The 12,920-nt window shown below is 41.0% G+C and overlaps 1 protein-coding gene across 1 annotated transcript in view; it reads right to left on the bottom strand.

Annotated features, from left to right (window-relative positions):
- The window catches only part of LOC108881358 (ADP-ribosylation factor-like protein 15), a 98,408-nt gene that overhangs the window by 44,470 nt on the left and 41,018 nt on the right, over positions 1-12,920 (bottom strand). Inside the window, exon 4 of the mRNA XM_018673327.2 lies at positions 3,886-4,094. Coding sequence (XP_018528843.1) covers positions 3,886-4,094 — 209 coding nt within the window. The remainder of the gene's footprint in view (positions 1-3,885; positions 4,095-12,920) is intronic.

The following is a 12,920-nucleotide window of genomic DNA, read 5'->3' as shown; positions in this document are numbered from 1 at the left end:
AAAAATTTCCATCAGCTCAATTATGTTTAGCTAATAGAAGCAGACACAGTATGAAAACAACTGCATCAGTAATAGCATCAGCTTCCTCAACCACCCCGATCAACTCACTTTATGTAAGTCATTCATTATGAACTGAAGTGGCCCTCCCAGCACGGTGCAAAAAAGGCCTTTAGGCAACATCCATCTCATCCCTACATTCCCATAAGCCAATCTCACGTGTCATCAGTGTTTGCAAACAGTTCAGAAAAGTCAATACTTCCAGAGACTGATGCAATGACAGGTCAAATATGGCAGAGGACACATCACGCTAAGACCAGTAGGAAAGTGTGGGCAGTTCACAGACTGAATTAATTGGCTACGTTATGAGGGCCAACAACGAGACCAGTGTTGTCGGGCTTAAAACAAGAAGCTGCCATTTAAAATATCAATAAGATTAGTGGGTTTCTGCGACTATAGCGCCTTGTGCTCCAGCAAAACCAATCCATACTAATTAGCTAAACTAAGTTAGACTGATTCAGGGGGGAGTCATAGGTTTGCCTCAAGTGCGTTCAGTTTGATTCACAACAGAATCTGGTATAGAACTTGTCTCTCCATCATCTTCCACTGCAGAATTCACATCAGTGAAGAGCAGCAACGCCGGTGGTCTATGCTAGGAAATGCAGATGGTTCGCCAGGCATCCATCTTAGTTATCCTTCAGAAACATTAAATAAGTCTCTGCAGATGATGCATGTGCGTGTATACATTTGTGTGTGTGATTTTGTGAGCACGCAGGAAAAGTGAGGTTCCAGGTTTTTGAAACATGAGTGAGTAGTGCATAGGGAATGCTAGCCATAACATCCTATTCCAAGAGTCTCCTTCTGTGAGGGACCTTGTAGTGGTAGAGCATGGTTGGCAAGGAGGAGAGAGAAACACAGAGAAAGAGTGGTGGAGCAGACAGACTACCCTAGTTGTGCTGTATTTTATTCCTGCCTCCACAAACAGTGATTAACTCTGTCCTGAGGGGAGGTGATGACATGACCTACTACTCCATGACTACTACATGACATTTCTACTATCTTCTAACTATTACAGCCTGTCAGTTGGTGGAGTGGCAAACTGTTGTCCAAGACAAAAGAAAAAAACACTAGAACAAAATATTTGTACTCATGGGGCTCTGTATTGGCCAGTGCTGGTAAGAGGCTCAGTCAGAAGTACATTACCCTCCTACTCGGTCAATATAGAGGATTAGAAGAGCAAAACCTGTTCCATACAGTATGGAGTCTGCCGCCTGAAAGACAACTCAGTGGCCTCTGCAATTACCTGTAGCTATAGAAATTACTTGGCACTCAAATAGGGATGAAATATGAATAATAAGTCATATTTTCAGTTTTGAATATTAAATGCCAAACACTGACCTGCCAAATAGCAAACAATAGAAATCTATGCCTTCAATAAGAGGGGAAATCTTAAAGGCAAATTTTAAAAAAAACTGGGGGAATCTGTGTTCCAGAGCTCAAAAAGCAGTTTCATGGACCATTTACCGACAAGAATAAAAAGCATGCATCTTGCAAGCACATGCTCTGACCCTGTGAAACAGATGAATGTATTACAAAAATGAGCTGATTCTGGAAAATCCTGCTACATATTACAAACTTATCATGGCCAACTGTTATGTCAGATATTTATATTAATAATTTATGTTTTTACGGCTAATTAGAGGTGTTCTAGAACACCTCCCCAAAGAGGTGTCTGCCAGGCATCCTATTAAGATCCCCAAACCAACTTAATTGGTAAAGTGGTTCCTCCAAGCACCTTCCCAAGCACCTTCCAGATGTTCAACCTGCTTAATCCTGTCCTGGAAGGTGAGCCAAAACACCCTGCAAGAGAAATGTATTTCTGCCACCTTTCTATAATTAAGTATAAAAACTGGTCCATTGTTCCTCAATCAGGGTGGAATTTGCATTAATGCATTTTGTTCAACAACTGGTTGAGGCCTCCTTTCCAGCGCCTTGGCTGAAGATTTCCACAGGAGGATAAGCAGTTTAATATCCGAACTGCAGAGCACCATGTCGCAACACTGAAGAGACGAGTCAAGCAAGACAGCACAACATTTAGAGCTTTTTGTCTTAAAACTTTGCATACTCCACAGAGGGCATGTCTGTCGAGTTTCATGAGTTTCTCAATGTCTTCCTCCCACACTGCTCCGTAATATCCCCAGTCGAGGTAAGCAGTCAACCTCCCCTACTGAGAAGCCCCTATTCTTTCTTGAGTCCAAAAATAGTTTGCCAGAACCTTACACAGGCCAACCCAAAAGTCTGTCTTCATGAACTCCCCAAACTCCTTCCAAATTCTTGTTTTTCCTTCTGCAACAACATAAGCTGTGGTCCTACTGAACTCCAGATTCTTGTCCACTGATTCAGATTTCCCATAGGCAAACTGAGCCAGAAAAACATACTTCTTCAGCTTTACAGTGTCCTTCAATGATGGTGTCCCCTAGCAGGTAATCAGACCACTGCCATGACAGGCACCGAAAAACTCTCCAGTCACAACTCCTGGAGGACACATCGGCAATGGAGGCTTTGACCATGGCACAATTTGATATCATGTCCCCAACCTCCACTGAGATGTCAGAATAATTTTACCAGAGGTAAGAGTCAGAGACTCCTGTGCAAAGGGGCTTCAGTCAGACATTGCTTGTTCACTCTCACTGTTCATTTGGGTTTAGTACCGTTTTGTGATGGCTTTTAACACCACTTGATTCAAGTCATCACTTAGCACCGTATGCTCAGACATGGTGTTCATTATGGACAGCCTATCACTAGCACAGAAGTATAATAACAAAATGCAACTCAGGCTCACATTAGGCAGAGTATTCTGCTCAGTCAGCCACTCAGGGCTTCTCCATTATTACCTACTCCCCCAAGTCCCCATGAGAAACTATGGAGTCCCCAGGCAGTGGCCTCACTTGAACCCACCTAGAGTCTGAGCCTTTCCTTCAGCAACATATTGGGAAGTTATAACCAGCATTACCATACCCATTTGGTGCCCTGGGAAATTCTGTACCAGGAGAGTCAAGTCCAGCAGTTCAATTCCAAAGCCACTGCTGCACATAGAGATGACTCGAATAACATTTAGTCGGTATGCCTTCAAGTTCCCATAGCTTTGGGTCAGCATACCATGCCCCTGTCTTGGCCCATCACCTAGTTGGCAGCGTACTAGACTCCTGCATCTGACCTTAGAGGGTGCTGACCCACATGACATTAGCCCCATGTTATCTGTTTGGGCAGAGCCTTGCTACGTCCAGTTGGGACTTGCGTGCAAGCTCTTGTTCAAGGCCTGGCTGCAGGGGAGGTCCTAGTTTCCGTATTTCAGATGAGGTTTCTCTTTTTCCAAAACACCAATTTATCAAGATCTTTTGATCACTGTTAGTTTGGCCTCTTACCAGGGATCAGTTAGCTCTGGGAGATCCGACATGAGGTGCTGCTTCCAATAACACTGCTCCCTGGTTCATAGGGGCACAGACACCACCACCATGATAAAGCTGTGAATTTCTAGGTCTGCTGAGGTCTGTTATTAAATTAAGAGACTGACAAAATTATAAGTCATTCTGATACACAGTAGTTACAGCTCAGCTCTGAAACCACCACTTAGACTATCTTACAATCAGAACAGGTCCCATTACAGATCAATCCATGTGTATGTGTATACTTACTATTTACTAGTGGGTATAGGTGTCGGCACAATTAATACATTGAAAAACTGCTTTTTCTGATCAAGAAAGACATGTCATGTTTTATGAATCTGTGGAAGATGCATGTTTGTGAAAAACAACCTGAGGTTAACTAAAGTTGCATGGCAGCAATGCATGGGATGGAGTAAATAAACTGTAAACCGCGCTAGGCTACCTGGTTTGGCGTCCTTGCAGCAGGCTTGTCCTGGTGGTTGGCAAGGATAAGGAAAGGCAGCGTGCAGAGCTGTGGGTGCTGCAGGGCTGAGTGGAGCTCGTTCCGTGCTGCCTCGAGGTCCTCATCTGATGACGCGCTGTCCAATACAAAGACTACACCCTGTGACCCTTGGTAGTAACGACTCCAATATTTCTTGATGTTGTCAGCACCTGTAGACAGATGTGATAGGTGTCAACCTCTAGGAGGAGTAATTTGATTTAGGGAGAAGCATTTTTCCTCTTTGTACCTTGATTCATTTACATACTGAAATTCATGTATCACAGCCTCTTGAATCTGATTTGCAGTAACCAACCTTAAGATATTTTCAAGGCAAACCGATGTCAAAAAAATTCTAAGGTAATACTGTTGTAATGTTTGATAATGTTACATCCAATTTTAAAAGTCAAACATCCACAGTATTTCCTCTTTGTCTGGTGTAAAAGCAAAACCACCAAGTGAAGTTGTGGTTTGAAGTTCAAACTGCCCCTTTTCATGCAAAATTTCTTGGCAGCTCCTCAAGTCATTCTTAAGACACAGGAGTGATCTCCTCAAAGAAGATACACATACTCACTGGATTATTCAAATGGAGTCTGGGCTTATTTTCAAGGCTATTCTGACACTGAGTTCACTGTGAACAACATATGGTTCCTTTTTTGTGTGTTAATTTGGCGCAAGAACGTCCGCTCACAATGGTTTAGTTCACAGCAACTTTATTTGTTTGTGCAAGTAATTTGAGGAAGAGACCTACATGTTCATGAAATGAGTCAGTTGTGTCCCTTTTACCACCACCTCCCTCTGCTGCCACTACCAGCCAATCCTTTCCCTTTATGAGAGTGTAGGTGATGCTTTTGAAGAGGGAAAAAAATATATAGAGAAATGTTTAACTTTTTTTTCTATTATTCTCATGAAAAGTTCTCCTTCAATGTAAGGGCACCTACTTTGTGGAATTGGTAGGCACTGACCCAGCCCCAACCACAGCCATAACACTAGTCATTTTTAGCTGAAGCAAAACATTACCATGTGATTACTTGAGCTTAATGGGGCTAGTTCACTGACTGGGACTTTTCCTGACCAGCTACAGGACAATAATTTCCCTTTACAATTTTCAGAAACTGCAACCCTGTAAAAAAAAAATTCTTTGAATCTGAACACCATTTTCCAATCTGAAAAACATAAAGAAGAATCAGTCTTATGTACCAGAGCTGCAACATAAACTCTGGTTTAATGTCTTGTCTGCAAATAGTACTCAGACTGTGGAAATGCTCACCATATCTACAACCTTTCTTCTTTTCCTCCAGAAAGCAACTATGGCAAATTTTCAGTACACCGCTTTTCAGTCCTGGAACATTTTTTTTTTTTTTTAAATAAAAACAAAAAATAAAAAAACACAGTGTGCCTCCTTAAGGTCAGGAATGACTGCCCGATGACAGCTGCTGTCTCTCTTCATTGATGCTGACATACTCACTCAACACCACAAACCATGACATGCTAGTCATATCCTCCATGTTACTCATGCTCCTTTAGCATTGGGACAACTTGCGACAGTTGAAATCCATCCATTATATCTGACTGAGCACAACTTGACCACAACCGCTCATCTCTCTCAATGCAGAAACCACAAACTCCAACAGGAAGTGAGTTTGGAAACTGCAAAGCCAAATTTCAGGTGGGATGTCACTTTCAGTACAGAGGTAGTAACACAATTTATCTTTTGTTCAGAAAAAAAACTATATCTTAAAAAAAAACTCTGCAGAAGTTAAATTAATCATGATTAAGATGATCAAGTAAGGCTGGATGGAGTTAGAGGAAGTTTACAGTTGCTTATTCAGTTGCTTGTTACAATTCTTGCAATATGAATCTGTATTTTGCTATCTCAAATAAACCACAGTATGGGCTATTGTAATTTTGGATAAACTCATTATTCAGCTGCCTGCTGTCTTTTTCACAACATGTTTTCCATTAAATTGTGCTAAATGTTTGTTCTAGATGATCACCAAACCTGTCAACACTGTATACACAGCTACAAAGGGTCCTATCACACTGCATACGCAAGTACATGCACTATGCTTTTAGAGCACGTACTTTCTCCGGTTAAAATTATCCTCCTCCGTCTGGTGAGGTTACTTCCTTTGCAATCTTGTGAACTGTTGTTTTGTTATTGTTGCTCATAGTAAGGTAATTGCCAAGAAGTGACGAACTGTGAGGCTGGCAAATGTTTAAACATCACGAAGTGCTCTCAGTGACATTTACCTCCCCTCCCTCATGCTCTCCCTCCCTTCCTTCTTTCCTCCCCCACTCTTTCTACTCACACCTCTCACTGGAGTGGAAAGCTATCAGACAAAGTGGCACTTGAGAGATTGACTAGGAAGTTTCTCTCATCTTTGCCTGGAAATGGTGGAATGTCCGTCACGTCTCATTGGACTCATTGGCAACTTCTGCCATCTATTGGTCTAACAGGAGGATTTCAAAACATGACGTCATGATTCTTGGGAGATGCTGGCAGCCCTACTACATACCATTTATCAAATAAGTGCACCATGAGGAAGACCATTCCTTTGCTTGTTTTTCTCTCTTCCTTCCTACTTTCTACTTTTCTGCCCTTAACACGTGTATAAATCCTATTTGTATAGCTTGTAAATATAAAAAGCATGTTTCATACTCATTATAGATTCCACTCAGATGTGATAAGCCCAAATTCTACAGCACAGCACACAAGGCAAAAATAGCATGTCAGTGAAAGTCATGTCTCTTATTGACCCTGCTGAGTACTGACTCATCAGTTGGAAGACTGATTGCCTCATTCATCCACTGTACTATATGAATGAGTTAATGAAGAGCCAAGCCATAAAGAGTTACCTAACTGCACTGTTTGGGGAATTACATAAACAAACAGAGAAATATGAATTTACTCCTTGTACTCATTAAACGTATCACACAGCACAGTTTGTGTCTTCTGGTTGAATGCATCCTGAAGGAAGAAAACTAGATTGTTTGAAGTTTTGCAATCACATATTTTATTGTACCTATGTTCCCTAAACTTCTTGTGTCTACTTCTAACTTAAGTTACGACTTGCACTTCCCAGAATGGCTTTCAACATCCTCTTCACTTGCCTGGACTTGATACATTTAGCTTCTGGTTTAATGTGTAGGTACAGAGAGCAACAAAGCAAGCTATCGTGTTAGTAATGGCAAGAGAGCAACAATTTACAGTCTGGATGAAATATCACTAAACATATCTTGTAGCTGTATTACATAATCGTCTAGTGGGGATAGCCCTGGCCAAAGGAATTGGTATCGCTTGCTTTTCCAAGACTGATTTAATCCCTATGTGAGTTATTAAACATCAACGCAAAATGGTGCGTAAGCTACGGGGTATTTTCTCTTTAGTTCTGAGGGAAAGAAAAAATGTATACCATTGTAAGTGTCCGAAGTGTGACTGGAATGCTGCAGAACACATGAATCCATGCCACGTTTCAACATTTCTCACAATATTACACTGTGAAAAACAAGTCTATGATGTCAAAATAATGCTCTGATAGAAATCTGATCTGAGGAAATCACCTTTCCCAGCCCACGATTCCCTCCATCTCTCACTTAACCAAGCAAAACTTTTTCAACCCTCTGCAGCAGATGAGGCTGAAACAATGTGTGTAATTACTTATTCAATGTACTGCATACAACACATGAATGTATAACATTTATGCATGCTTTGAGGTATGGGAGACATGAATCTTAATGATTGCATTGTATGTAAAGTAAGTGCTACGCTTCATAGACATTTGATGATTCATTGCATATGCATGGCCAACTGCTACAGGCCACTGTTATGTTAAATGCTTACCACAATACCAGTCATTACTGATGCAGCCAAGTCTCCCTGTCCATAAAACATTTCTTATGATTCTTCTTCCTTTGATGTAGCAAGCAAAGTGAATTACTGACGGTGAACTTTAAAATACTTTGTACTTTTGAATTCTTGTTATACCAAGTTGGAAGTTGTCCATTTTAGTGCTGAAACAGTTAGTCAAGTAGTTAGAGCAACAGAAAATGTTTGATAATTTATTAATTTTCAAAGTTTTCAAAACTAACAAACATTACTTAGGTTTGCTGCTTCTCTTTGCCTTTGACATCATTAGAGTAGTCCCAGTAGTTTTATTTGTGCTAAAATTCTGAACTACTACAATTCAGAAGCAGGCACAGTAGTAGATATTGAACCTTATTTACCTCATAATAAGAAAACCACAGTATGATGTTTCAACTTACTTACTTAAGACTTTCTTTTTGTGGTGTATTTGATCACATCTATTTAGACAAAGTTAGATTTTGTTGAGGGATTGGGTGTGGGTTCAGGGACACTATTTGAGACAAAGGATAAAGCTGATAACGTGAAAATACGGACAACAGCGTATTTAAAGGTTCTGTGCAAGTCATGACGGCAGTAGTGCAGGTAGAGAAGAGAATGGGAAAAGCAGACATCTGCTGGTTACACAAACACAAGTGGCAACAACGTTCCAGTGATCAGGTTACTTCTTTGTTTTCACCAAAGTGTGACTATGAGTTAATAAACCAAACGCAGAGGCAAATGCCAGTAAAACATAAGTAAACAATTACATGGCAAAAATTGAAAGCAGAGAGTCTTGTGTTTTAATTTAGATTCACTTTCAGTTGTGTTTGATGGCTGGTGTTTCTGAGTTCATCTGCAAATTCAAACATGTGTGATGGTCCACATTTAAAAAATGAGTCAACATAGTTGAAACCTATTATCCTATATTTCCATTTGGTCTAAATTAGGCTACTGTTGAGACTTGTTCTGTTTGTTGTTGGGTATTGATGCAGGTATGGTTACAGATTCACAGTCAGCTGGAACAACACTTTTATATACATTTCTGTCCTAATGTTGACACTTTTGCCAACTTTTACCTTGGACAAAATGCAAACATGTTGCTAATAAGGTCTATTTTCACTCTTGAAAGTTGAAACACTAAATGCAAACCTCTTTGAAGTCTCCCTAACGAAAAGCAGACAGTGTTTTTTCCCCTGAACAAAACAGCTACAATACAGTAATGGGAGGGAGTGCTGGGACCAGTAAGGGAGGCCTCTAGTAATAAAGTTTGCTTACTTCATTGAGGAATGAGCTGGGGCTGGAGCTGGAGTGAGGTGGAAAACACTTCAGCTGTTGATACATCAACCTGCAGTCTCAGCAGTGTCTGTTTTTAAGTAAACAGTTCCTGTGTGAGGCCTAGCCTGAAACACACATCAGTCCCTCTCATTTATGCACATAATTGACAAAGCTGGTTTGCAAAAATGCAGCACCTCTGAATATTTGAGATAAGAAGTTGTGTTATTGTGTGTAAATAATTTGGCTGCATACTGTATTCATTCCTTGCCACTCCTGATCCCTCCTGCCCACTGGGTGAGCAATTCTCATCATGTGCCACTGTGGCTGGCACAGCTGTCTATAACAGCTGTTATAGTAATGTGTAATGTGTCTGGCTCAATGTGTAATAATGAATCACCATACCCTTGTTATTTAAATTACACTTTACCCAACCCTCTTCAACATATAGCCCACTGTATTGGCCTATATGAACAAAAATGTTGAGTGCACACATATATATCCCACTTGCTCTTGCACAAGCACACTGTAGCTGCAACATCAAATTTTAAATTCAAGAGCTGGTTTGGCACATTCAAACTATTAATGCGCTGTCCCCTCATGGTGTCTGTGATGTACCATTCAACAAGTATCAACAAAAACCCAACATCAAATAGGGTAATATCCTTGAATGAGGCCTCAAATAGAGATCAGTTACACTGCTGCCCTCAGAAGTCCAAATCAGAACAGTCTGCAACTGCCAGCATCTGCTTTAAACCCAAATGACAATTTACAAATTATTTCACTTTTGGTCAGGTCCTTTCCTGTGCAAAGGAGAAGAGTCCCTGCTGGGCAAAGTAACACACACTGTGGTCCTGTTTGATAGAAATAAGAACCACATTGGGTCTGCGATGACTACAATGTAGTGGTTTTGTTCTGAGACGTGATCGCATACTTCCTTTGCCTGTTGGTGGTCATAGACGGCTAGTAAACGCCCTGTGATATTCTTGCATCCCTGCTCGCCCTCCCTCATGTTCTCTGTATGTGTCCATGATAAAATGAACTCTGTACATGTTCCAAGAACAGCAGTGTGCAAGTTCAATTTTAGATGTAACTCTATCACATTCGCTGCATGTACCACGTATATATGTTCATATACTCATCTACAAATAGAAGCATATAAGCCTTTAAATTGAAGCAAACATCTTTCACTATAAACTGTCCATATTTGTGGACAGTGACAAGAACACTGCATGTGCACACTGCATGCAAATATCTACCACTCTACTTAAGATCAAAAGCCTAAACTCTTAACCACAGCCACAACACTAAAGAACAACAGCTACGAGTGGTGATTATTGGGACCACGTCTTCGTCAGCTGTCATTGAGTGGCATGAATGCACACTGAAATGAACCGTCTAGACTTGACGTCATGTCACTGTCCAGACATACGCGCACACATTCACACACACTCATACACACTTAATAGATTCCTCCCTGCGTCCCCAGAGGTGCCCTTCCCACCTAATCCCCATACCTGGCGCCAGCTGGGTAGCGAGTGCTCGCTGGACAAAAGCTCACCAGATGCAAAATTCTCAATGTCAGACAAATGAAAAGCCTTTATTACGCTTTATTCCAATGAGTATAAAGAGCCTTGCATTCAACAGTGTTACAGTTTAGCTGCAGTGACACTGCCGACTGATTAAATTAAACGTATCCACCTCTTCATGCTGGACATCTTAGAATGAAAATGCCCTGATGGAGCACAAGATGATTCCCTCTACTCTTCAACAGTCTCTTCTATTAAACAGTACCCTTTAACTTACCTCTAAATTCTCAAGGCTGACATTTTTTACGTGCATTAGTCTTATGTGACTGTGCAGCCTGATGAGGTTTTTTTTTCCTCTGAAAGAAGACAAGCTCTGTAGTGAGACCACACAGTTTGTCTTTTAGCGTGCACATGTGTAGTCTGCTGTTCAGCTGTGGAAACCAACTTATTTAGACTTATTTATTTCAGTTTAAGCTTCAGTCAGACTTTGGATTTAATTATGTCACAGCTGTTGCAGCCATACTCTCCGTGTTTGAAATTTCTGTCCTGCACATGCACATGTGTAAAAACCCAGTTGGAAAACCTGTTATCCATACACATGACCAAGAATGTGGTTTTCTCTAGGAAAAATCCAGCTGCAATAACCAGGTTTTTCTTAATCCTTTACTCCAATTAATGGAACATTTTTTGGTTTTATTTTGCTTCTAATAACAAGATTATTTACATGCATGTAAACACACTGTATTACAAGACAGGCAAGTCCTGTCAGACAGCGACTGTGAAGCAGCGCACCTTTATCAAGGCCAGACAATGTGTACAAATCAATAAGCAAAGAAAGCTTGACAGAGGGAGAGAAGACTGAAAGAGAGGCTAAAGAGAGACAAAGATAGTATATCAAATAGTAAAGAGAAGAAGGGATGGGAAGCAGAAAGGAAAGGAAGGAAAAAAGAAACAGAAACCAGAGCTGAAGATGAGAAAGAAAACAAATGAAAACAAGATGGCAGGGACCTCAATGACAAATGCATGAGTGAGACAAACGTATAGCCCAGTCTGAATCATTATAGGCATCATACATCAGTGTTTCCTGCACATAAGCTGCTTTGTGCCGCTGGTTTAAAGGGCAGCTTGCGCTTACGACAATCTGGCCCAGTGCACTCAAGGCAGGGAGAGTTAAAAATGCATTACCCCGCTTAGCAACAACACGAGTTACAGTTGTGAGTCAACTACACTTACATGGATACATAGCCTGCAACATTTTAATGACAAAGGGAACTGGCTCCGAGTGCCATGTATGGGTTCATTCCCAGCTCTTTGCTGCATGCAAAATTTTGCAGCATGCCAAATGTGTTGACCTTAGCACTTGCTTATTTCCCATGTGCCCTCTTTCCTGTTCAACTTAAATCACTTTTGTCTCTCAGATGAAATGGGTTGAGCAATAATCAGTCTTGCCCAGCCAAACAAATAACAAGGATAGAATAACTGCATATAAAAAGTGTGAAGGCTTGGGCTTTTGTGAAGAAAGATTTTGTGTATTTTTTGTCTTCTCTACTTGCTTCATGAAAAGAAGCAAATACCTAACTTACACTTCTTACCACATCTGCATTGGTACCATAAATGTTCTTTCCAACCACCAGTACTTAAGGTCATGTACATATGCAAGACCTGCTTTAGATTTCATACTGTATAGGGAGAAAACCTCATTGACATTCAATGGGTTTCCGGTGGGAGAGGACCGAAATGCATGGGAAGTGCTTCACTTCTTCAAGCTCCTCAACAAGCTTCTTCCCTTGCCTTAGTCAAGGCTGAGTGAAGAGAACAAGCCACAAAGGTATTGTGTAAAACAAGTTTTTTGGGGTCCGGAATACTGATGTCTGTGCGTCACATCTTGTATCATTTTTCTGCATCATTGATGCAGTGCAAAATAACATGAAACTAAGGCATGTTTGCTTGTTTTAAAGCCACAGGGAAAGGGGGGAAAAAAGGATAGTGACAGAGATGGGCTACTTTAATCAGAAAACTCTCATTATGAAAACTGACCGGTGGAACATTATGCAAGCGCACCAACTCTCCTGACGCCACATTTACGTCATTTACATTTGGAACAAGACGCATACGCCTTCACTCAGCCAAACAACAAGGGCTGCATGTCAACAATTCACCTCAGACAGAAACCTACATTCGATACTGCGCTCCACATAAAATGTAGTCACTACAGGCGTCAAAACATCATGTGCTTGTTTTCACCCTCTCAGACCCATCCATAACGGATGGCACCATAAATCGCTCAAATTCTTGTGCTCTGTGTATTTACAAGAAAAGGAGCAGGGTAGTAATGGGCCAGGCAGGGGGGC

Source organism: Lates calcarifer, linkage group LG13 (assembly GCF_001640805.2).
Source record: "Lates calcarifer isolate ASB-BC8 linkage group LG13, TLL_Latcal_v3, whole genome shotgun sequence".
NCBI lineage: Eukaryota > Metazoa > Chordata > Actinopteri > Centropomidae > Lates > Lates calcarifer.
This window is presented reverse-complemented; position numbering and strand designations above follow the sequence as displayed.